This window comes from Ruditapes philippinarum, unplaced genomic scaffold (genome assembly GCF_026571515.1).
Source record: "Ruditapes philippinarum isolate M1 unplaced genomic scaffold, ASM2657151v2 ctg2962_1_1_1_1, whole genome shotgun sequence".
Lineage (NCBI taxonomy): Eukaryota > Metazoa > Mollusca > Bivalvia > Venerida > Veneridae > Ruditapes > Ruditapes philippinarum.
Window position 1 is genome coordinate 58,335 of NW_026853053.1, and position 27,284 is coordinate 85,618.

Below are 27,284 nucleotides of genomic sequence, written 5' to 3' on the forward strand. Positions count from 1 at the left end.
TAGAGCTATGATATTAAGCATGAAAAATCTTCTTATGGTTGTCTACCATTTTTGTTCAAATAAGGGCCCTTGGGTTAAATTTGGACCCGCCCCGGGATCATTGATTTTCCTTATATGTATATAGTAAAAACTTAAAAAATCTTTTTTTTAAAAAACCCAAAGAGCTAGAGTTTAGATATTAAGCATAAACTATCTTCTAGTGAGTGACTACCAAGTTTGTTCAAGTAAAAGCCCTGGGGACATAATTAGCCCCGCCCAGAGGGGGGGGGGAGTCATTGTTTTTCCATACATGTGTATAGTAAAATTTTTAAAAAAATCTTCTTACAGCTAGAGCTTAGATATTTATCATGAAACATCTTCAAATGGGTGTCTACCAAGTTTGTCCAAATAAAAGCCCCTGGGTTAAAATTGGCCCGCCCCGGGGGCCTGTATACAGGTGAGCGATTTCAGGGCCATCAATGATCATGGCCCTCTTGTTCAGTTATTTGTCGCCTATTACAACTTCAGAATATTTTTTACCCTTCTGTTACTTTTGGTTTTCAATTCTATTCAGTATTTGGAATTTTTATGGGACTAGGGAATTTTAAGGACCAAAGTGGGGAAAAAAAGAGAAGCTGGTTTGGTTGGGGAAGTGGCAAATATTTTTCTTCAAAGAAGGGTTACATGTTGGCTCTGTAAAACTTGTGCTGTCAGATTCTTTTTAATTAAATAGCCAATGGTGATGGAGATGCCACACCAGTCAAGAAGAAAAAAGTGGAGGAGGTCAGCCTGGCATTTCGCTGGGAATATGAAGGTGACAAGAGACCCTGGGACACAGTACAGTAGTGCCATTGGATAGCCCTTTACAGATCTTACAACGAACTAAAAAGAAACAGTACAGAATGAGGCTATGTTTCAGAGGTGTTTACTATAGTTTATACAGAACTTATTGTTTAGTTTGATTGTGTAGGAAGCTAAGCTTGTAGGCACCGTGCTCCTGGAACCAACCAGTAATGAACATTGAATGTATGTTAAGTTTCATGCTCAAAGAAACAACAGCTTGCGCCTCATGGGTTTTGAATCAGCATAGGGTCAACTTGACCCTATACCAACTCAGCACGGTCAACTCTGTCCTATAATTAAAACATATATAGATTCTTCAGTTAAATTTTTTTTTATGATTGAATAATTCGAGAAATGTAAAATTATTCTGAGTTACGATCACTAACAAATATTTGATAGCCTTTGTATTCATATTTTACAAGTAATTTTAAGGGATTCCCTTTTCAATGAAAATCAACCACATACGAACCTTCATGCAAACTGATGGGCAATCTTATGCTTCTGGTAAGTCAGAAATCCACGAAGATATTATTTGGTATGAGATTAATCAATGATGCATATCTTTATAACTTTCAAGCTACCAACATTATGAATATGAATTTTAGGTTGATTTTGAACTGAGTAATGGAATCAAGATGGCTGTTAACTTTGAAAAGAATGTGCAGAAAAATAAGAAAACGGGCTGGGAAAGACCTATCCGAATAGCTGTGAAAGATGATTCTGATACTTGTAAGTTTCACTTGATTTAAATGTTATTTGAGACTTCAATACTCCACAGTTTTAAAAGGACTAGTAGCATTTTTTTTAAACAAATACATGTACATGTAATATGTATTCGGTGTTTAGGATAGATGCTAGAGATATTCATTTTCTGAATAAAATCTTAAGTGCAAGTATGATTCACAATGAGTTATCATTTTCTGTTGGAAAAATGGTTATGCCCTTGGTGAAACAGTATTCACAAATGTCAGTGTACTAGTTGAGTGTGCTTATTTTATATATATGTGAACTATGCATGGTGGCTTTTACCCTTTAAGTGTACTATATGACTATAGATATTTATAATTTTAGCATATTGAATGGCTATATTTACTATTTCAGTGTACTATGTGTGGCAATGGGAAGACGAGAAAGGAAACATGAATCCTTACGGTGTGAAGAATACACTTGAGCTAGAGACTGCTCATAAACAAATGAAAGATAGTGTGACAATAGAGGCATGTAGTAGATCATACAGTGTTGATATACAGAACATGGAACAGAAAAATACTGTCACTGATGTCTCAAGGAAGGTCTTTAGAGAACAGTCAAGTAGGTTTTGGTGTATACAGAATTTATTTCAGTTCGAATGTGTAGGAAGCTATAAGCTTAAAGACTTGGCATCCGTTCCTGGAACCAACCAGTACTGAGCAATAAGTGTAAAATTTCTTGCTCATGGAAAACAATGACTTGACCTTGACGGGGTTTGAACCTGAGCGACTAGCAATCATTAGATAACTAGTCAGATGTGTTAACCACTAGGCCATGCCGCCACAGTAGGTTTTCTGGATTATAGTTGAAGATCTTTGTTTTATAAAGCTCATTTTGATTTATTCTATATCATTTTATTTATAGATATATCAATTTTATGGTATATGAATCAATATTGCATAGGTTGTTATTGATATACTATATAATATTAAAGTTGTCAACATCAGAAAATCAGTTGAGTTAAGGGTGATTTGTAATAAAAAAAAACAAGAACAGAATACAAACCTGTAGGAAAATTATCTGGTTGGCCTGTTCATCCACACAATTATGACTGAAGGAAATTTTTTGTTATAAATAAAGCAAGTTCATAATATACAATTATTGACTAGTGAGCCATTGAATATGATGTGATATTCACCGGCAGATGACATATTGACCGAGGCGATAGCCGAGGTCAATATGACTTTCTGCCGGTGAATATCACATCATATTCAATGGCTCACTAGTCAATAATTGTTTTATTATATGAATAGGCTAGGAAATAAAAAAATCACAAACAGTACAACCTTATATATACATGTACAAATTTTGCCTCGTTGAAGCGCGGGAAAAAAGACGCACGTGTTAGGCGTGCAACGACTTCGCGAACGCTGCGCATACAAAAGTAATTCAAGTTTATACTCATCATTGCGGTGTAGCTTTTAAGTAAAATGGTAATGTATTTATATTTTAATGAAATATGCCACAAAGAACAAAAAGCAACAATTATTTTTTAAGTAACACGCGTATTTAACAGTATACGGTGTATGACAGCTATATTTAGATCATATAATAATGAAACTTAAATTTAAAGAAGTTTTATTTTTCATTCTATACTAGAATACGATTTTAATAATTTGTTTCTCAACTGCAACTGTTTAAATAAAAATATCAGTTTTCTTAATTTCTTTCCCAATTATGATAAATATGCCATATTGATATGCAAGAAATAGAATCAAACACTGACTGTCTTAACAGACCATTAAAATATCTAGCTCTGGGGTATTTGCTTAGCAGAAACTCGGCAAAACCTTGTTACGGCCATAAACTGTTACCCTCAAGCTAAATATTCCCATCTGTATGGTAGCAGATTCTTATAGGGTATTCTTACTATAATTTATAAATATTTTAAAGATGCAATAAAAGCAGATCCTGGTGCCCCAGAGCCAGTTGCTACAACTTCTAGTGCCGACACTCCTAAGAAGGCTACAAAAGGATCAACTGGAGCAGGTAAATCAGGTGGGAAAGTGAAAGCCGAGCCTGATGATGAAGTGGAAACGAAAGCAGCAAAATCTGGTGGCGGAAAATCTGGCAGTAAAACGAAATCTGGAGCGAAGGAGAGGCCTGCGGGTAATATTCTCTTTCATTATTACGCTGCATGCTATTTTTAAATGCCATTTGTCTTTTCTTCTGCCTCACCACATGCTTACCTTTTCCGAAGTAAGTTTTCAAGTAATATCAAAGATACTAAACAAATACAGTTAATAATCAATATATCCAAATATCTTTTCCATTTTCCACCGTAAAACACTTAATTTTGCATATGTTAACTTCTCGCATTTGAAAAAAGCTGCCATTTTTGGAGCCTCGTTTTTCATTTTTTTCCTTTTGAGTATATCTAAGATATGTATGATGATGGTACCTTTTAATTTCAGTGAAGTCGATTGTGTTGTCTGGTAAGGCACCTGTCGATGCAGAGTGTACTTCATTGGTTGGAAAAGCTCATGTATACTATGAGGGGAAAGATGTGTATGATTGTATGTTGAATCAGGTATGGATGAATGAATAAATTTCCCACAACTGCATGTCTGACAAAGTTTACAATGAAATAAATTTTCCTTGTTTTATGTATTTTTGAATTGATTACAGACATTTTGGCTGACCATTGAGCACATGCCTTTCAAACAAGGTAAACATCATCTCTTATTATTCCAGATTGAAACTAGCTTAAATAATGTTTTGATGGTATATATAATTAGATTATGATGTTGTGTTAGCCAATGAAAATCTTCATTACAAATATGCAGTTTTATAAAAGATATCAAATAATGTACAGATGAGAATTTCTTGTCAGAAAATTTTCTTTTAGCACTTTAAAACCTTTGTATATATTTCAGACAAATGTCTCGAACAACAACAACAAGTATTTCATCATACAGCTGTTGGAAGCAGATGACAAGAAGATGTATTACACATGGTTCAGGTGGGGTAGAGTTGGCTATTCCGGCAGTAACAATCTTATACCATGTGGTGCGAGCCTTGACGCTGCCAAAAAACACTTCTTTAAAAAGTAAGAATGTTTATAATATTTGGAAGAGAATGATTGGTTGCAGTTTGCAGTCTATATTGGAAAATAAAACATTGTCTGGTACAAAATACAAACAAAACGTGAGTATGTGTATGTAACCAAAGTGGTCGGACACATTCAGGTCAATTCATATATAGTGTGATTAACCTGCACAGGCAATTAGAGCAAAACAATTGGAACATGAAATTTAAAAGAGACAATGCATTTTACTCAATTCTTGGCCCATAACTGATAGTGTTAAAAATTGCCTATTCTTAAACATGTCACATCTGTTCACATAAACCACGGGGCAGGAGTATAATAATCCCATTTAATAAAAAAGGATATTACATTTGAGCCGTGTCATGACAAAACCAACATAATGCGTTTGCGATCAGCATGGATCCAGACCAGCCTGCGCTTCCGCGCAGTCTGATCAGGATCCATGCTATTCCCTATCAGTTTCTCTACTTGTTATAGAGTTGATAAGCGAACAGCATTGATCCTGATCAGACTGCGCGGATGCGCAGGCTGGTCTGGATCCATGCTGGTCGCAGACCCATTATATAGGTTTTGTCATGACATGGCTCATTTGTGTAATAATACTTTGGCATGACAGCATTTGTGTTATATACAAACATTACGTTAAAGGGTGCTAAACTAAGAATAACACTATAGGCACATCAACGAAAAATGACATTGGTTAACTGAAAACCATTCTTATTTTAGATAAGTTTAGTCATTTGTGATATAAAGAAACATATAGTGTTATATATCAATTTCTTTTCTCTGTTTATCATGTACTTGTCAAGAACTGCAACTCCACAACAAGAAGTTTTCAGAAATCCATTGAAAAAAAATATTAATACATGTACCACTTCAGTTACAGGTCAAACAATTTTAAGAAATAAAAGAAAATAATTTGTTGGTTTTTGAGGAATAGATATGTTACTTTTTAGCTCGACTATTCGATAAGAATAAGTAGAGCTATTGTAGTCACCCGAGCGTCGGCGTCGGCGTAACCACTTATGTTAAAGTTTTTGTAATAGTTCAAATATTTTCAAAGTCCATTGACATATGGCTTTGAAACTTTGCACACTTGTTCACCATCATGACCCCAACCTGTAGACAGGAGGAGGTAACTCTATCAAGCATTTTGACAGAATTATGCCCCTTTTTCGACTTAGAATTTACGTTAAAGTTTTTGTAATAGTTCAAATATTTTCAAAGTCCATTGACATATGGCTTTGAAACTTTGCACACTTGTTCACCATCATGACCCCAACCTGTAGACAGGTGGAGGTAACTCTATCAAGCATTTTGACAGAATTATGCCCCTTTTTCGACTTAGAATTTATGTTAAAGTTTTTGTAATAGTTCAAATATTTTCAAAGTCCATTGACATATGGCTTTGAAACTTTGCACACTTGTTCACCATCATGACCCCAACCTGTAGACAGGAGGAGGTAACTCTATCAAGCATTTTGACAGAATTATGCCCCTTTTTCGACTTAGAATTTACGTTAAAGTTTTTGTAATAGTTCAAATATTTTCAAAGTCCATTGACATATGGCTTTGAAACTTTGCACACTTGTTCACCATCATGACCCCAACCTGTAGACAGGTGGAGGTAACTCTATCAAGCATTTTGACAGAATTATGCCCCTTTTTCGACTTAGAATTTATGTTAAAGTTTTTGTAATAGTTCAAATATTTTCAAAGTCCATTGACATATGGCTTTGAAACTTTGCACACTTGTTCACCATCATGACCCCAACCTGTAGACAGGAGGAGGTAACTCTATCAAGCATTTTGACAGAATTATGCCCCTTTTTCGACTTAGAATTTACGTTAAAGTTTTTGTAACAGTTCAAATATTTTCAAAGTCCATTGACATATGGCTTTGAAACTTTGCACACTTGTTCACCATCATGACCCCAACCTGTAGACAGGAGGAGGTAACTCTATCAAGCATTTTGACAGAATTATGCCCCTTTTTCGACTTAGAATTTACGTTAAAGTTTTTGTAATAGTTCAAATATTTTCAAAGTCCATTGACATATGGCTTTGAAACTTTGCACACTTGTTCACCATCATGACCCCAACCTGTAGACAGGAGGAGGTAACTCTATCAAGCATTTTGACAGAATTATGCCCCTTTTTCGACTTAGAATTATGTTAAAGTTTTTGTAATAGTTCAAATATTTTCAAAGTCCATTGACATATGGCTTTGAAACTTTGCACACTTGTTCACCATCATGACCCCAACCTGTAGACTGGATTAGGTAACTGTATCAAGCATTATTTTTTACTATCAAGCACTAGAATAGTCGAGCGTTGCTGTCCTACCGACAGCTCTTGTTCATGTTCAAAAAACATGGTTTTTCATTCTAGACTATATTTTTCTCAGGTTTAAAGATAAGACACTAAATGACTGGGCCAATAGGAAACATTTTGTGAAGCACCCGGGTAAATATGACCAGCTTGAAATGGACTATGGTGTGAAGGTTTGTGTTTGTGTGTATTTTATTTAAAGGTTAGGCTATTTAGGTATGGGTTGGGGCATTTTTGAAAATTTTGACTACTTTCCCTGTTTTGATAGAAAGAGACTTTGACATTTCCTATTTTTAGCTCGACTATTCGGTAAGAATAAGTAGAGCTATTGTAGTCACCCGAGCGTCGGCGTAACCACTTATGTTAAAGTTTTTGTAATATTTTTTAGCTCGACTATTCGATAAGAATAAGTAGAGCTATTGCAGTCACCCGAGCGTCGGCGTCACCACTTATGTTAAAGTTTTTGTAATAGTTCAAATATTTTCAAAGTCCATAGACATATGGCTTTGAAACTTTGCACACTTGTTCAACATCATGACCCCAACCTGTAAACAGGAGGAGGTAACTCTATCAAGCATTTTGACAGAATTATGCCCCTTTTTCGACTTAGAATTTACGTTAAAGTTTTTGTAATAGTTCAAATATTTTCAAAGTCCATTGACATATGGCTTTGAAACTTTGCACAATTGTTCACCATCATGACCCCAACCTGGAAACAGGTGGAGGTAACTCTATCAAGCATTTTGACAGAATTATGCCCCTTTTTCGACTTAGAATTTACGTTAAACTTTTTGTAATAGTTCAAATATTTTCAAAGTCCATTGACATATGGCTTTGAAACTTCGACACTTGTTTACCATCATGACCCCAACCTGTAAACAGGAGGAGGTAACTCTATCAAGCATTTTGACAGAATTATGCCCCTTTTTCGACTTAGAATTTACGTTAAAGTTTTTGTAATAGTTCAAATATTTTCAAAGTCCATTGACATATGGCTTTGAAACTTTGCACACTTGTTTACCATCATGACCCCAACCTGTAAACAGGAGGAGGTAACTCTATCAAGCATTTTGACAGAATTATGCCCCTTTTTCGACTTAGAATTTACGTTAAAGTTTTTGTAACAGTTCAAATATTTTCAAAGTCCATTGACATATGGCTTTGAAACTTTGCACACTTGTTCACCATCATAACCCCAACCTGTAAACAGGAGGAGGTAACTCTATCAAGCATTTTTTTTACTATCAAGCACTAAGAATAGTCGAGCGTTGCTGTCCTACCGACAGCTCTTGTTTTTTATTCTTGAATTATTTTTAGCTCGACTATTCGCAGAATAATCAAGCTAATGCAGTCACCCATTTGTCGGTGTCGGCATCCCTGTGGTTAAGTTTTTGTGTGTAAGCTGGTATCTCCATAACTACTGAAGGGAATGGATTGAAACTTCACACACTTGTTCTCTGTGATTATCTAACATGATTGGCACAAGTCCCATAACTCTGATTTGCTTTTTTGCATAATTATGCCCCTTTTTCGACTTAGAAATTCTTGGTTAAGTTTTTGCGTGCAAGCTGGTATCTCCATAACTACTGAAGGGAATGGATTGAAACTTCTCACACTTGTTCTCAGCGATAATCTAACGTGATTGGCACAAGTCCTATAACTCTGATTTGATTTTTTGCATAATTATGCCCCTTTTTTGACTTGGAAATTCTTGGTAAAGTTTTTGCTTGTAAGCTGGTATCACCATAACTACTGAAGGGTTTGTGGCTTTTTGGAACAATTTTATGCATTCATAATAATAAAGCAGTGATTAACTCGATAAAACATCTTAATAACAAGCCTTTGTACCTTTACGGACAATTTTATGGATACATAAAGCAGGGATCATTCTGGTCAGGATTTTTAGTGAGAGATTTTCTCTCATTTGAGAAATTTTAATGAGAGAAATTAGATTTTCTTGAGAGATTTAATTTTCATGATGGGCGAGGATAAAAATATTGAAATTTCTTTTTAAAATCACTGTACATATAAACATTGTTTATCTAATGAGGATACAGATGTAGCTCTGTTTATTACAGTGGTTTTGTTTTCACTTTATGGATTCATCCTATGCCTTTTCTTTTGTGAATTTTTAAACATAATAAAATTCTAATTGTGAAAAAAATAAATATAACACTTTCATTCTGAAATATAAAAGAAGTATACATGGATATCTGCTACAACTATTATTTGCAGCCAATGTTCCTAATGGACAACACTGTACTCTACAAAAGTGATTGTTGAGATTTGAAGAATATTTTTTAAAACCTTACATTTTTTTTTATGATTCTCTTCACACACCTCCCTCCATTAAAAAATATTCATTGAATATGTGACCTGAACACATAATGACAAATATCTCCATATCCACAAATATAAACAATACCTAAAGTAATTTTTATTCTTAAACATCATTTTAAGTGTTATAAAACACCTTTAAATAACACTCAGCTTCCTTTTAGTATTTATTTTTAATCACGACATCGCGAAAATATCTGACAAATGAATATTTGTCTGTTTTCCGCTGAAACCTTCACAATTCTAGCTGTTGCTGATTGCAATTATATAAAATTAAATATTTTTGTTCAATAAAAGAATATTTTTTATCGGCTACTTCATCAGGAATCGTAAAACAAAATTTTTAAATTTGTTCTTTACGGCAAAATTTACCGTGGTTGATGTGACATTAAGAAGATAAATTTTACCAGTATTTGTTTTTTGACATGTCCATTTTTATGTTAGTCTGTGTCGAACAATTTTTATTAAAATCAATTAAAAGTGTTTCGTGTAAATTTCCGACTTATGGATAGATAAAGGTTAGCCATCATACCGTATTTCTGTACGGTGAATTTGCGGTCTCCGAATCCGATCGGCAATTATTTTAGGCTAAATAATTCCAAGTGTTGGACTACTTTTTGGATTTTTTTTTACACCGATTTCATTAATAAAAAATTTGAAATTAAATTCTTGATGGGAATCGTAAATTTTTCATCATATTTTGTGTGATTTTAGCATTCTTTAGATTGTGATTAGACATTTTCCGGCTCAAATTGCTGTGCGAGATTTTCTCTCATTTCACAAATTTCTCTGAGATTTTGGTGATTTTTTTGCGAGAAATCGCGGAAATCGCCCCCTAGAATGATCCCTGATAAAGGTAAGCATTATTATACTCAATGAAACACACTTGTGACAACTTTTTGAATAGTCGAGCGTTACTGTCCTCCGACAGTTCTTGTTCTTAACATTGTGTAGGGAATAGGTACCTAATTTTTTATTAATCAATGTCATAACTATGAAAATTTTAATGATATTTATTGCTTATGTCAATGTTAAATGAAGAATGTTGCATAAATACTAAGTTTCATTCAGTAATTAAAATTTATTTTTAATACAGGATGCAGTTGATGCACCAGAATTAAAAAAGAAGAAAAGTGAAGGAAAAGTTCCTGATTCCAAACTTGACAAACGGTTACAGGTATGGTAATATGTTTTGCCAGAAAGTTGTACAGGACTGTTCTTTTACAGTCTGTTCTTCTTGTCACTTTTACTCAGTGGCTTTTTGCATTGATAAACTAACTAGCTTTATTTGGGTGTCCTTGACCGAGTGGCTAAGGTAGTTGACTTAACACCACGTGCCCCTCACTGCTGTAAGTGGGGATTCTTGCATGTGAGGAAGCTTTACAGCTAGCTAACAGAACGTTGGTTGTTCTATTCCGGTGCATGTTTTTACCTGAAATAATGCAAGGATAGGCACTTGAGGTCTTCCTCCACCAGTAAAGCTGGAAAGTTGCTTTTGACCTATAATGTGTTGGCGTGACAAAAAATCTGGCTTTATTTAAAGAGTGTAAAGCTGTTATTAACTAAAAACTGTAAAATTGGGTTTCATATGTTCATATCCTTTAAAGATCTAAACTTTTGAAAGATTTAAATAAGCTGCCCCAATTTTGGAGTGGTTGAGGTTGCTGACTTGGAACTTCTTGTTCTTGCCTTACTTCTGCTAATAGTTGGTGGTTCTACTCAGGTGCCAGCTTCTGCTTGAAATAATGCACCGTGCAACATCGGAGGTCTTCCTCCACCAGTTAAGCTTAAAAGTTGCCTTTTGAACTTAAAATCCCACCAACAAAACACTCCCACCCCCATTTAAGTGTGAATTTTTATTAAAAAGAAAGTGATAGGAAGTCATATCCAAAGTATATGAAATTGAAAGCTTGGCTTCATTGACAACAAGGGTTGTACCATGGTATTTGTTCATTGGCAGAATAGTTTGTGTTTTTTTTGGTCAATTGTTCTGTGACAATGTAACAGCTTACATGCATTCATTTATTTTAAAGTCACTGGTAGATTTGATCTGTGATGTAAAATCAATGGAAGAAGCTGTCATGGAAATGCAGTATGATGCCAAGAAAGCTCCTCTAGGTTAGTAATCAATAATAAGGAGTTAAATATACATATGTCTAGTAAATTCTGTAATATAGGCACCTCTTTAATGAATGCCCCTGCCCCATATTTCTTGATAGTGTTTGCATGCTACTAAAGTTCTTGTTTTTGGAAAATATGACATTTTAAGAAGGGCATTTAAAATGGATTTTAATTCATAGAATGCAACATTCCCAATTGCCATTGTATTGAAATGTGCTGCCTGATCGGGGATGCAAACAAAAATTACCAGTCCGATTCTGAACTGACTGAGCTTCCAGACCATGTACACAATGTTTGCCATATTTCAGATCCCAGATGGTAGCACATACATGTCATGTTTTATTAATGCAGGTAAACTAACAGCTGACCAGATAAAGGCCGGGTACAAGGCGCTGAAGAAGATAGATGCATGCATAGAGAAGAAAGATTTTGGTTCAACGTTAAACAACGCCTGTGATGAGTTTTATACTAGAATACCTCATGACTTTGGGTAACAGACTGTAGAATAATTAATTTAAGTTTTTTGTTAGAAAAAAAATCATCAATTCAAGACTATTTGTTCATAGTTTGAATGTTATTACATTGATATCTGTTGGTTTAATGTGAATTTTAAATAGACATACATTTGTAGTTAAATATATTTGAAAAAATTTTCTTGTTAGGTTATTTAGTATCTTTTTAAGAAACATATTTTTAAAGCAGCACACCTCCAGGTTTGTGCTTGTAAAGTCTGTTGTACTTTGCATAAATCACTGAATTTTTTCAACTGGATTGTAAATATTTATTTCTTAACCTAATAAAATAGTTTTCATAAGTTTGCTTATTTGAAAATTCATTTTTTTCTGATTTGAAAGAGTGCCAGTTATAAACCTTTGAATTGTTGTCTTTTTGGTTTAAACAAATTTTATTTCATAAGGTTTATGTCTTTTCTGAGAGTGTATAGTAGTTATTCACATCATCATTTGAAGAAATAATTGTCAGTGTCTTTTTGTCGACAAATACAGTATGGACAAAAAGCAAATGTTATATATGCAAGCATGGATAGTGATGGAGAAAATAGTTTATCATTATTTATCATTATTTGTGTACATGTATTTCTTTGTTTCAGTATGAAACCCCCTACAAAGATAAATACTAAAGAACAAGTAAAACAAAAAATAGCTTTGTTAGAGGTAAGCAACTTAAAAAAAAAGTGTTTTTATAAGTATATAAAGGGTATTGTGTTGCTTAAACGGGTATGGAATGTTTAGGCCCATCTTGAGAATGAAAAACACTGATAGCACTGTTGGTCAACTCATTATTTTGAACTAGAAAATTAATAAATTAATTGCAAGAGTTTTGATTTATACCTTTAAACTTTCATTTGCTTCACTGGAATATATTTAGTTGTTGTTATTTAGCTCATTGAAGCATAACACAAGTTCTTGTGACCATTCTTGTTTCTTCCTTAGAAAACATACAAGTATATAAATATGTTCGCTTTGAATCACGCCAAGGACTTTGTTATCTTTCATGTTATAAAGCTATCCAGGTAGCTTTCAGAGTGTCAGTGGTTCTACTCTGGTGCCCACTTGTGCTTAAAATAATACATGATGACTCGACTGAGGTCTATCATGTTATGTTTACTCATATGGCATCAGTACTGGTAAGTTTCATGAAGTGGACTGGAAAGTGAAAATTATATGTCACAAGAACTTAGTTTTGCAATCAAGCTAAAATAAATATGTTTAGACTTAACTAAACTTGAGGTTTTCCAATACCAGTTTAAATTGGAAGGGTTGAGGCTTAAGAATTGCAGCCACCGTTTATCCCTAAATGGGTCAGAATTGCTAGAGTCTTCTCTTACCTCCAGCAGATGAGTTGGTTTTGACCCCTGGTATTGCTTAAGCTTGTTACACTCAAGGTTAGCAGAAATCATCTTTCCCGTTTGAGAGTCATATGACCTTAATTGTGTTGGTTGGCCATATAACCAACCGAACAAACAAAAACTGGAAAGTCACCATATGAGCTACAGTGTCAGTGTTCCTTAATCTTGAACCAACAAATAAAATGAAACAAAAAAAGATATTACAGTCGACTCTCGTTATCTCGAAGTCATCGGGACCGTCCAAAAAATATCGAGATAACGAAATGTCGAGATAAACATATTAGGGTTTGAATAATGCAGAAACTGATCTTTACAAAAGACATGTGCATACCTTATGTCAAATAAACTATGATATCCCCATGTCTTGTTTTCATAGGCCTAGTCAATATTTAACAAAGTAACATAAGCAGATGTTTACCAGCGGAAATACGGGTGTCTGAGATAAAAACACATAGTGAGATTTACTCAGTAATACACCAAATGATTTGGTGATTGATCCGGATATCCTCCCTGCTTATTTATCGGGTCTTTCTCGAGATTGTTCGACCGCTGATTGATTTGGAGGTTTTGTTAAACAATATTGCTACGATAGCGTTTCTATACTTTCACTTTTCTATTTCATTTACATTTAAAGTCATTATGAATTGATACAGTGTTCGAATATTTATAAAGAACATCAAATTCACTCAATTTGGACATAAGTCAATCAACACCCTAATTATTAACTTTTATAATAACAGCTAAACTTGTTACAAACATAATCATCATTATGACACGCGCTATTTAGCAATTATCGTCTAGTTTGTGTTTTTCACACGTCTGAAGGGAACAGAAGAAAGAAAACTATTAGTCGAGATAAACAAAGGATAATAGTGTGAAAATAACTGTTTGGGCTAAAATTTTACATCGAGATACTGAAAATATCGAAATAAAAATATCGAGATAAACAAATATTTCCAATATAGATAAAGAAGGAAGGGAATCGGGACTTTCAAAATTTCATCGAGATAACGAAATATCGAGAAAAGCGATGTCGAGATAACGGTAGTTGACTGTAGTTATGAAACATTGATATATTTTGTGTTATGTATCTACAGGCACTTGTTGACATTGAGATTGCAATTAAGATGTTGAAGGAAGGAGATTACTCAGAGAATCCTGTAGATCGCCATTATCACTCATTAAAATGCGATATAGAACCATTAGATCACAAGTCAGAGGAATTTAAGGTAAAAATTTTACATACAATTATTGTAACACATGGATAAAAGTTTTCTTGAAACAGTCTCAATCCTGACAGTATCTGTTCATTTAAAAGTTTGATTTAGACATGTTTTACTATGTAGCTCACTGAATTTTAATATGTTTTTTTTCTGGTGACCATACATATACATGTATGTCTTCAGATAATTTTCTGAACCAGTTCTTAAAGCAGTGCTTGTATGTGAGTAACATAAACTGTCAGCTTATGGATAGTCCCAATATCGCTATGCTAATGTTTCTTGCTCATTCTTGGATCTGGAAAGCTATATATGTTAATGTTTGTTGATAGTATACCAAAATGCCTGCCTGTTCCGATAGATGGTTTTCTTATAGCAATTATTACCTCCCCTGGTTGCCAGTTTGTGGGTCATTTTCAATATATCATATGCTTAAGATACAAGTAAGGTATAAGTTTCTCTCATAATTTTATCACCTTCATGAAAACTGATAAAAAATGTTTATATATTGGTGGTGTAATGATATATACCTTCATATGTATCAAAGAATTTGACAGGTCACCTTAATTTTGCAATTTATATTGATTTTTTTTTCATATTTTGTCAATTATATTATATAGAATATTGACCCCAATAAATGGCTACCACTTCTGGCAAGGGAGGTAAATATTGTAAAAATTGGGAACTATCTATAATTATACAAAAAAATAGTCATCCATCAGTCTAGAAAGTAATCTTGTGACCTTGAAAGTGTGGGCATGATAACAGAAAAAAAAGAGAAATTGTAAAATTTTCCAACTACCATGATATTATAATTATTTTATGTTGTAATGTTCACAGCTTGTGGAGACATACCTACAAAATACTCATGCTAAGACACATAATCAGTACAAAATGAAACTCGTCGAAGTATTTGATGTGTCCAAACACGGTGAAAAAGAACATTTTAATGATGTCGGAAACAGGTATTATTCCTCAACAATTACTTATAGAAGATTGTAATTTTTTGTTATAAATTTTAGTTACATGTAAATTGTAATGTAATTGTTATGTCAAAAAGTTAGTTTAATGTGTTTAACTAACACTAACAATAAGGAAAAAAGATAAAAAGTATGAAGGCTGTAATAATTGGAAGGAAAATTATTTTTCATAAATATATACATATGAATGTTACTGATTTATCTTAGAAGATGGTAAGGAAGTTGTTGTTTTGCTTTGCTTGATATATATTTTAAACATTCTGATATTCAGTCCATTGTTGAATTGTATTTGATATATAATATATTGCTGTTGAATGGTATTAGATATATGATGTAGTGAATTTTTTTTTTTTTTAAGTTTGTTTTCTTAATTGGATTAAAAGTTTTCCGTTTTGGTCAGGATGCCTGCACACAAATGACATAATTTTTTATTAAATCATAAGTTGATCTGTAGACACTTAAAACTTCAGACTTTAGTTTGACTAGATTGTATGTTGGCTTAAACAACATTTTGACCATATCTTGGCATTCGGTCCACTTTGCCGGCTTTTCAGGATAACTAACTAATCAGTTATGACTTCCTTCACTGAAGGTGACAGACTTCTAACCTCACATGATACCTTAATCAGCTGGGAGAGACAAATAACTATTTGATTGAATATCAGTGATTTGATTGAATGTCAATGATTTGATTGAATGGCAGTGATTTGATTGAATGTCAGTGATTTGATTGAATGTCAGTGATTTGATTGGATGTCAGTGATTTGATTGAATTTTAGTAATGTTATTGAATGTCAGTGATTTAATTGAATGTCAATGATTTGATTGAATATTAGTAATTTTATTGAATGTCAGTGATTTAATGAATGTCAGTGATTTGATTTATTTTATTGAATGTCAGTGATTAGTTGTCACAGAGAAATCTGGCCTCACTCAAGGATCAAATCAGCGACCCAAGAATAACAAATCCACTGATTGTCCTCCCTATTTAGCTAAGATGAGAGAATATTCTTAGAGAAAGTCAAAGAGGTTGCATACGATCACAAAAACTTTTTAAAGCAGTTACCAGATTAAGAAGAGATCATGATTAAATAAATATTATTATTTTAGGCTTTTGTTATGGCATGGTTCACGACTTACAAACTGGGCAGGAATTTTGAGTCAAGGCCTCCGTATTGCTCCACCAGAGGCACCTGTCACTGGTTATATGGTAAGTTTCATAATTCTGAAATTCTTTAAAGTAACAGGAGACATCTGTATGTTAAAATTCTGGTGATTGCTAGTTATATTTAACAGTCTCAAGCTTTTTTAAACCAATATGTAGTTCTCTTCATGGAACTTACCATGCTCTGGTGTTATATCAGGAAACAGGTTTATCACCAAATTAAAACTTGGAACCCAATATTTGCGAGTTGAGAGGCCAACCACTAGGGCATGACTGCTTATTTATATCAAAAGAAAACCTCTAATTGTTCAGCCAAGAAGTAATTTCTCAATGGGAACATACACTTGTACCTTGATTATGTAAATGAAAATTCAACTAATTTTCTTCTTTTTTTCCAGTTTGGAAAGGGAGTGTATTTTGCTGACATGTCAAGTAAAAGTGCCAATTACTGTTTTGCAACAAGAGCCAAGAATACTGGATTAATGTTGCTTTGTGATGTAAGTACATGTTTATAAAACTATGCAAGTTACAAAAAATCTTGGAAGGTTAGTGTTTTGTAGGGGAGATGGTGCTAGAATATGTCTGAAAGATTGTCATAATAGTGTTAAACCCAAAACAAACAACATATTCTTACAATGCTTAAAGTTATTTAAGTAAAAGAAGGAAAGGTTTTCAAATCTTTGTTATGTATTTTGCTTGAATGTTGTTACTTTAATACAAAGACAGTTATTTATCAGATTACATATTTTAAATTAGTATCACTTTCTGAGTCGTGTTTGCACTTTAAAAATTTTGATTTTTCTACATGTCAGTAAAATATTTGGAATGTATAGTTACTCTACTGTGCATTTTTTGTTGTTTTAGGTTGCCCTTGGAAACACGAATGATCTCTTGGCTGCTGACTACAAAGCTGATAAACTTCCAGCAGGTAAACACAGTGTAAAAGGTGCTGGCAAAATAGCCCCTGATCCAAGTCACGTCACTAAAACGTAAGTGTAGTGTTTATTTTCATGCTTTTTTTTAAAATCATTTAGCAAAAAGTGACCTGTAAATCTTGTCTTTACATTGTTGATTTTGATACTTTTGCCGCTCAAATCTCACCTTGGAAGGTATTATTACAATTTGCATATATATCATGTTATGTTGATGAAGAAAATTAATACACAATAATTGGACATAAGTGATCTTCGGAAAAAAATGAAATACCTCCAAAAGGTCAAACCAACTTATATTTGGTTGGGTTTTACTTTGCACTAGGGATGGCAACGAGTAACCGGTTAACCGAGTACTCGATCGAACGTCCGAATATCGGTTAACAAAATTGATATTCGATCACTCGGAAAAAATATATAATTTATATTTTTACCATTAAGAAAAATTGGTGTGTCCAATTAGTTCAGAAATTCGGAGATATGCATGTATCTTCATTAAATACCTGTTAAATGTAATCAAAACATCCTTGCAGAGGTGCGAAAATGATAGGCGATCAACAGTTGACACGCGCACCTGTGTTGCTTATGTCATCCGGCTCTTATGATATTCAGTAACAGTTTGTAGCGGAAGTAACTATTTTGAAAATAACAAAAGGCCAATAAGGATAACTAGTATTTAGACACCTTTTTAAACTTTGTTGCCGCCGATCAGTCTATATTATTTCAAGATGCTATTGCATTCATTAAAACGTTGTAAAATATGATGTTGTTTAATTTGTCTCCCGTGCAGTCCTATTTATAGTTACGAATTCTATTAATTTAAATGGAAAACGAAAGTAGCATGCGGACGGTGTTGATATTATGAGATCATTGGAAATCATCCGAGTAACCGACTACTCGATCGGAAAAATGACCGAGTACTCGAGTATTGATTTTTGTATTTGTTGCCATCCCTACTTTGCACCAACACAGTTAAGGTGGAGGAATATGTTGGGTGCCCCTCCTTGCATTATTAGAACCACCAATGTTCCATAAAGTCTCTAGAAGGGAATTGAACCTACAAGGGTGTAGGGCAAGTGGTTTGAAGTCAATGACCTATACCATTAGGTATTTAAATTAGTGATACATATTTAACTTGAAGCCCAAAGCTTGATCCAAAGAAATTCAAACCTGAGTGTTTCACGTGTGTTTATACATATTATTAGTACATGAAGAAGAATTGCATATACATAGTAAACATTTTCATGATACTTAAATTTCAATCAATATTAGAGGTAAACTTTTGACAATTTTGTGTTTTTTTATTTTTAGACCGGATGGAGCAGTTGTGCCCTGGGGTAAGGCCAAAGATACAGGAGTTACCAACCCTAAAGGTTACACATTGAACTATAATGAGTTTATAGTCTATGATACCAGGCAGATTAAGATGAAATATCTTCTTAAAATAGACTTCAAATTCTAGATGAAAAAAAAAACACTTGTCAGAAGATTTTAAAAATAGGGAGTTTTTCTGTAGAAGATGAAAAATTGACATAAAGGACCAAGTTTGTGGACAGTTTTAGCAAATGTAGAAGTTCTTAGATCATGTGTAAAAAAATCTTAACATTTAACTTTTTAAAAAGTAGATGATTATATTAGTTGTTAATTTTACTAATACAAGATTTTGTTTTGATGTCAAAGTTTGTTTGTTTAAAGCTTAGGCTGTTTGTAGTATGTATAAGGGCAGCAAATTGTTAAGTCGTTACAAGGAGAGTAATTGCGATCATAATGATGTGATGCTGAAAAAATTTACGATAAACAAAGTGAGATAACTTCAGATTAGTCATTTTCCTTGGTTATGTGATGTTGTTAAAATTAACAATAATTATGATAAACTGAGGTAAGTCAGATAAGGAGTGTTGATGTGCCACAAAGTTCAATTTAGTTTTGATACTGTATCTGTATTTTTTCTATGTTAAGTTAAATGGTTGTGATGTAGTTTTTTTCCCATTAGCATTTGCATTTGTTTCTGCATTTGTGTACACATCTTTTGGTAGGAGCACATAGTAATGTGGTAGTATTAATGTTGAAGGTGATTTAGAGCTGCATTAATGAAACCCATAATACTCGTTCTAACATTAGAAAACGTTCCAAATTCATAGCAGTTCAAATCAGTTACATAAAATCAGCAGGATAAGGGTTGGTTGGAAATTTATAAACATCATTCTTTCAGTTTAGTTAGTGTTGTAATTAGATGTTTTTATTGATATCCAAAACACAGTCACTTTCTGCCTATAGTACAATATAGCTTTGTACCCCTCTGTTATTATGATAACATTTTCCTTAAAGGGACTTCATTGCAGTTTTTTTCACATGACGGGACTGGATATAATTTAGCCAGATTAATGTTCCATTTCATGAAGGTCTAGATCAGTAACTTGTGTGCAAAATTTCAGCTCATTCGCTCATTCTGTTTTTCCAGAGTAATATTAATTCTAATTGTGAAAAATGATCTAAAATTGAAAAGCAATGCAATGCTTTTCCCCTCAAATCGGACCGAGAACAAAAATACTATATTCAGTATATTTCTGAGTATATTTCTTAATAACCTTTTACAAATATTTCTGTTTTAAGTGTCCCTGCTGATAAATGTAAGAAATTCAAATTTTATGTTTTTAGACGTTTGAACCTGAGTGGAGTTCCTTTAATACTTGGATCTGGGATAATAGATAACATTTCATCTGTTTCACATTTTGTTAGGCTTTTTTTTCTCTGTTAAGAATTTCATTTTGTATTAATTTCATTTTGCAAGTTTAAATCTTTGATTTAACTTCTTGATATTAATAAAACTCTTGAAAACAGTATGTGTTATTTTTTAAGCAGAGGTGAGGTACTTAGAAAAATGAATAAAAATCATAAACTATGATACATTGTACTTAAATATTCAGTCTGTAGCTTTAGACTGTAGCATTTCAAATGTTGAACAAATCATCCAGTTATCAGTGGTTCTACTTGGATGCCCACACAAATATCTTAAAAAATGCACAGAGGTGCACCTTAGGTCTTCATTACTCAAGCTGGAAAGTTGCCATATGACCTTTAATAAAGTCGGTGTGACTTAAAACAAACACACATTTGGTCCTAAATTGGTCCAGCTCGGGGGGTTATTTATTTATTAATTTATTTATTTGTGTTTGATTATTGTTGCCTATATTTCCATCTGAAATTCAATTTTTTTTGTCCTTTTAGTAATCTAGTTCATCTAGTTTCTTGAAATAGAAATTACAAAATGTATACCTACCTAGAAATGGGAAAACAATGTGCTTTAATAAAGTTTATTAAAAAACAACTAAAAACTAATATTAGTCATGCTCCTTCAATATTTGCCTGGCGCTGGGGTCATTTGATTAATATAGATGTCTATAGGAAAATTCATTTTAAGTTTTATTTTGTGAAACTACAATGCACCGAGCTTAGGTATTTGGCATGTAGCATTGCTTAGTTGACCTCTACAAAAGTTTCATAAATCAAGACACTGAGGTGAAAATTAGCCCCACCCCAGTAATTATTTTCTAGTCCATTTTACTTGAATACCACCCAACTCGTGCAAAGGATGTGTAGATTTATATGATGCACAGTTAGTTGTTGCAGATTTCTCATTGTTAGGAAATATTAACATTAAATGCATCATTTGCTATGATATAAAGTTAATTTCAGTAACTCAAAATGGTCTGATTTTACAGTAAAGTTCCGTCTTTAACAACTTATCAGCATAAAAATGTCTACGAATTAAAGGTCATATATATACAAACTCCACAGCCAAAGCTCAAACTGTGTTTATTTATCAGTGACCATAATCGAATTTGTTAAATATATTCTAAAATGTACGTAAGAGTGAAAATAGTAATCAAATTGTAACTGACTGACGATCATTTCGATCAGTTATTTAAAAATAACATTTAAAACATTTAAACTCTATATTTAATACAAGTATTGAGATATATGAGACATTGCCTCCCAATTGAACAGTTATTTTGAGTGTACCAATTGATATTATTCATAGAACACAGTACGGCTTTAGAAAAACGTCAATCAACTTAACTGGACTATTGAAGGGAGCGGTATTCCTTGATCTAATACAGGCATCACGAAATCCTTTTGTATAAACTTTTTGTAAAATTTTAATCCTTTATTTGAGCCCAATTGTACGTCAAATGGCGAAAGTTGAATATGTTCCGAAGCAAACCAATCTACTTCAAAAATACCATATTCATTTTGAAGTGTAACAAGAAAAATATTACATACATTCGTATGTAATATAGGTACGATTGCATACTACTTTTTGTGAAGACTTAAAGTTTGCTGCATAGAAGGTATAATGTAAAATGAACATGTCATGAGATATAGCAACGGACCTATTCCTGGTTTTTTTTGTGTAATGTGTATTTTATAACACTTGCAACAATCAATACCAAATGGTTCTATTGCATTTCTATAGTGCTAACAGGTTATAATACTGTTTAGAAGATACCATAATATTATAAAAAAGTGGAGATGAAAAGACCAGGGTTTTGAGGGCGAAACGTCCAGGGGTGAAACATCCAGGAGGTGTAAAGTCCAAACACCTAGAAGAACTAAACACAGTGTCCATTTATTATTCATTTATTATTTAATCTTATTCTGACAAACACTTACTGTGACAACAGACAACAGTTTAATACAACAGTAAATTAAATATGACTAAAGTGTAACAACATAAAAGGTAGTTGTACCAAATAAAGGACATCATTACACAAATACAACATAAAGGTAGCTAGCAACCGTGGAATTTTTTTTATTTTAAAAGTTTTCACATACAGCTAAAAAAGCAGCAGAGATAAATTAATTTTAAATAAAATTACAATGTCTATTATTTACTTTTAAAAAATCTTTCATTTAAGATATTACATACAGGTTCTGTACACTTGACTAGAGATAGAAAACCATGTTAATTTTAGCAGAAACTCAGTATTTTTGCCTGTATGTTATTGTTTGATCAAGTGTTAATTTCCATATAAGAACGTATAGACCGTATGGAGTTAATACAAAAGAATAACGCGGCAGACGGCAACCAACGCCACGGCGGGCGTCGTTCATTGACGTTACGTCACTTCCATTGTTTTGTTTGATATATTTGTATGTGAAATAAATGCTGCTGAAGAAGGCCGCAAGGCCGAAAGCTACGGCAAATTTAAATTAGCGTTTTTGCTTCTATACGGCAAGTTAGAGATTTTACTTTTATAAAACAACAACAAATATGAAGCAGACTACGGAAGCAGTGGAATTGAGCCGCACCTACGGAAATTAATAGAAAAAATAAATCGATATGATAGTCATAAACATTTTTTGAAGGAGTGCTTAGAAAAACAATTAGTGCCAAACGGTAGAATATATACTTTATCGTGCAACTTCACGATCACTTTTTGATATCAAATGGAAATTGGACTTTGACATAAATGGAGCGGAAAAATACTTAAAGCCTACGCCGACAGAATAATCCAGAATGGGCAAGTTTGGAATTAGAATAGTAAAAAAGAATGGAATTGTTTCTTCCGTTGTGTTTTGGCCTTTAAAAGAAAAATTTTGGGGGAATTTTTATCTTTAAACATAGAAAGTTGAAATAAGACAGTAGGGAAACTTAAAAATAAAGAGTTGTACTTTTTCAATTTGGGGTTGAAACCGTTTTTAAAAAGGGGTCCCTTTGGTAACCCGGGAAAATTCTAATTTTTGTTTAAATTTTTGGAAAACGGTTTGGGTTTTTTTAGGCTTTTGTTTAAACGGAATTTTTCGGGTGCGGCAATGTGTTTTTGGTATAACATAAAAAATGTGAATGTTTAAAAAAAGTTTTTAAAAAAATAATTGGCTTTAAAATTTTCCTTTTTGCCCCGGGGTGATTCATGAGAAGGTTATTATGTTATTTTTTTCAAACAGACAATAAATTTAAGTGAAATTTTTCCATTTTTCCTATGTTTCTGCCCAAAAAGCCCCCACAAAACCCGGGTTTAAAATGAAAAAATGGGGGCCCAAATGACTTAATTTTTATTCCCAAAACCCTTCAACCCGGGGTTAAAATTAAAGAGGAGGGAAACCCGGAAAACTTTAAAGAAATAAATTCCCAAATTTCCCGGGAAATTTTAAAATATTTGGGAAAAAAAGGAAAGCTGGGTTTTTTAAAATTTTCGAAAAACGCTGAGGTACGGGGAAAAAAGCCCATCCCCCTAATATTTAAAAGGATTGGGAAAAATTTTTACCGGCCCCCACGGGAGAAATTTTAAGATATTTAAGGCAAAGCTGAATAACTAATTTAAACCGTGGGGAAAAAAAGCCCCGGAAATGAGACTTTTTTAAAAATGGTATTTTCATGAACCCAAGGGGAAAACAGAAAAACGAAAAAACACAAAAAAAAGAATATTCAGAAAAAGAAGCAGGTTTTTTTAAGTGGAAACGCCAAGTGGCGGGTAGGGATTTAAAAAAAGGTTAAGACCCATAAAATCAAGGGAAAGTTTTAAAAGATTATATTAAATTTTAATTTTTGGCCCCCAAAAAAAAAAAAATTCAAACAAATTTAAAAAAAAAAACTTGAAGGGAACAAGCAATAAAAGACTTAAAAAATGATACTTTAGTTTTTAAAAGTCCGGGCGGTTTAAAGGGGGTTTTGGTAATTCCGGGTTTTATGGAAAACAGAGGAACTACAAAAGGTAAACTTCAAGGTGAGAATGACTACCAATGCCACTTATTTATTTTGGGGGGATGGGAAGAATTAAAAATAAGGAAAAACAAATTTAAACCAAAAATGAAAAAGAATTTAGAGATATGTTTCCAAAAAAAAAGGGGTTAAATTTCAAAAGAAAATTTAAAATGGGGTTTTTTTGACGTCGTCCCGGGTGGTTTAAAAAGGGTTTTAAACTTGAAAAAGGGTTTTAAACCGAACTTGGGCCATTAAAAGGGTGCCATTGGAGAAACAAAAATAAATTTGGGAAAAAAAATCAATCCCCGGAAAAAATGGCAAAAAAAATAGTAGAAATGGAGCCCCCGCCCAATTTTTTCTGGATCCCCCTTTTTTTCATATTAATAAAGCACAACTTTAAAAAATTTTTAAAAAATGAAAATTATTAAAAACAAACCAACTTTCCCGGCCCGGAAAATTCTTTTCTGTTTAATTTTAAAAGCCCGTACTCCCCAAGTGTTCCCCCGGGGCAAGCAAAAAATGCCCGGGTTTTCAATGCCCCTTAAACAACCGGCCAACCCCCAACAATTAACCCCCCCGAAGGAAATTTTTTTTTTCTAATAGTAGGAATTTCCTTTTCCTTTGAAAAAATAAAAAACTTTTTCCATTTTTGAAAAATTGAAAAATTCACGCAGTAAAAAGGAAGCAAGGCGATTGGTTCACGGTTTTGGGAAAAAAATTACGAATTCCTAAACTATTGATTTTTTGGATCATGGGAATTAAACCAGCCTTGGAAATTTTACGGAAAAAAAGAAAAAAACCTTTTCCGTTTGAGTTTTTTCCGGGGGGGGGAATTTTGATGACGGGTTGGGGGTTTGGGGCCCTTTACGGTATTTGAGGGGCTTAAAAGAATTCCCCTGAGCTTGGAAAAAAACGTTGCATGGAAAACCCAAAATAAAAAAATTTAAAATTAAGATATTTTTCCCAAAAACCTTGAGGGGTTTTGAAACCTATGACGGAAAAATTCCCGGAAAGGGCATGTTTTTTTTAAATTAAATCAAAAATCAGCTAAACCCCCAGAAAAAAACCCTGTAAATTCAATAAAAATTCCCCTTCCCATCCGGAATCGACAAAAATTTTAACAAAAAACCAAAAAAGGACTTGCCCTGTTGGGTGGGAAAAAAAAATTACTTTTTAAAATTTTAACGATTACAAACAACTAGAGAAATTAAAAATTCAAAATTCTCAGTTAAAAGAAAACGAGGCCCAAAGACGACAAATTGAAAAAAAAGAATTAAAAAAAAAATTTTAATATAAAAAAAAGTGGACCTTTTTAAATTTTAAAAAAGAAAGAATTAAAAAAACAAAAAAAAAGAAAAACCCCTTTGGTAAAAAAAAATTTCCCCAAAGGAAAAACCTCCGAAATTTTTAGGACAAAATAGGTACGAAAAAACCTTTTTGAATTACCACAAATTTTAGATAGAAATTTAAGGAAATAAAAATTTTAAAACCAACACCAAAATTGGGGAGCATTTAAAAGAAAGATTAAAAAACCTACAAAAAAAAATTTTCCCTTCATTTTAAAAAAAGAAAAAAAACAAATTTTAAATTATTTTTTCAAAAGCCAATTTTTCCCCGTCCCCTTTAAGATCCCAAAAAAAGAGTGTTTTGTTTTGCCGTTTAAAAGTTATTAAAAAACCCGGGCCATTCAAATTTTTGGGGTGGGAAACGGGGGTCCGGTTTAAAAAAGGTTTCAAATCAATACGTGCAAATCTAGGAATGTTGTTTTATGCAGTTTATTGGGGAAACGTTGCGAAGTTATATTTTGTTGGGGAAAAAGGGGGTAAAGTTTTACCAAAAGGGCCCTTCTTAATTTTCCCGAAAAAGAAAACCCAAATACAACGATCCGTTAGCGGCGCATTTTTTATACGAACGCCACAAAAGTAAAAAAGAATTTTTCAAAAAATGGGGCTGGAAAACTTAAATGGAAGACAATACAGAAAAACAATGAAAAATTTTTGGAAAAAAAAATTTAAGAACGAAATAGACCGTATGGAGTTAATACAAAAGAATAACGGGGCAGCGGCAACCAACCCACGGGGCGTCGCATTGACTTTTACGTCCTTCCATTTTTTTGTTGATTATTTGTATGTGAAAAAAACGCGGGAAGAAGGCCGCAAGGCCGAAGCTGGGAAATTTTTAAATTGCGTTTTTGCTTCTATACGGCAAGTTAAAATTTTTTCTTAATAAAATTATATATATATATATCTGCTGTATAATGTTTACTTAATCCCTAATTGAAACGAGCTGTAGGTAGGGAAGAATGCTGGATATTATTAGTGTTTACAGAAAAAAGGCCTCGATAATGAAAAATTTTTTTATTTAAAAAGGGAAAAATTTTTCCCTTTAAAAACCATGTTCATTTATGGCCTTAAAAGCCCTATTATGCTCTCAAAAAAGAGTATAAAATTTATTTGTTCAAAAGAGGGCAATGAATTTGAAAAATCTGAGGTAGTATGCAAATCTTAAATGTAATTTAAGTCGAAAAAAAGGGGGCATAATTCTGTCAAAATGCTATAGTCAGTTACCTGCTCCTGTTTACAGGTAAGGGTCATGCTGGTGAATAAGTGCAGCAAAGTTTCAAAGCCATATGTGAATGGGCTTTGAAAATTTTGAGGTATAACAAAAACTTTATAACGTAAATACTAAGTAAAAAAAATTATCTCAAATGCTTGATACAGTCACTCCTCCTGTCTACAGGTTGGGGTCATGATGGTACAATTGTGCAAATTTTCAAAAGGCCATATGGCAATAGGACTTTGAAAATATTTGAGGTATATCATAAAACTTCAAACTAAAGTTGTTACGTTTTCACCGACGTTTTTGGGTGACTACAAAAGCTCTACTTATTTTAATCGAACAGGTCAAGCTAAAATAAAAAGAGTGTTGCCCCAAGGCAGCCAGCAATATATTCGCATAATTTGTTTTAAATTTTACAAATTTTAAGTGGCACAACTGGCTATTT

At 33.0% G+C, this 27,284-nt stretch overlaps 1 protein-coding gene across 1 annotated transcript; it reads left to right on the forward strand.

Annotated features, from left to right (window-relative positions):
• The first annotated feature begins 1,431 nt into the window (after nt 1–1,431).
• LOC132732591 (poly [ADP-ribose] polymerase 2-like) lies at nt 1,432–20,479 on the forward strand. The gene is made up of 16 exons (XM_060719071.1): nt 1,432–1,551; nt 1,924–2,133; nt 3,466–3,681; nt 3,987–4,102; nt 4,449–4,621; nt 7,029–7,125; nt 10,386–10,466; nt 11,323–11,407; nt 11,762–11,900; nt 12,519–12,582; nt 14,375–14,506; nt 15,338–15,462; nt 16,588–16,687; nt 17,041–17,139; nt 17,507–17,631; nt 18,886–20,479. Exons 1-16 carry the CDS (start codon nt 1,458–1,460, stop codon nt 19,034–19,036), a joined length of 2,007 nt encoding a protein of 668 aa, XP_060575054.1. The 5' UTR covers nt 1,432–1,457; the 3' UTR covers nt 19,037–20,479.
• Nucleotides 20,480–27,284: the final 6,805 nt, after the last annotated feature.

Excerpts from the sequence above, each read along its gene's own strand:
- LOC132732591 (XM_060719071.1), top strand. The coding sequence starts at position 1,458 with ATGGCTGTTAACTTTGAAAAGAATGTGCAGAAAAATAAGAAAACGGGC. Across the intron at positions 4,622-7,028 it reads AAAAAACACTTCTTTAAAAA|GTTTAAAGATAAGACACTAA; the intron begins GTAAGAATGTTT and ends TATTTTTCTCAG. Across the intron at positions 11,408-11,761 it reads TGCCAAGAAAGCTCCTCTAG|GTAAACTAACAGCTGACCAG; the intron begins GTTAGTAATCAA and ends TTATTAATGCAG.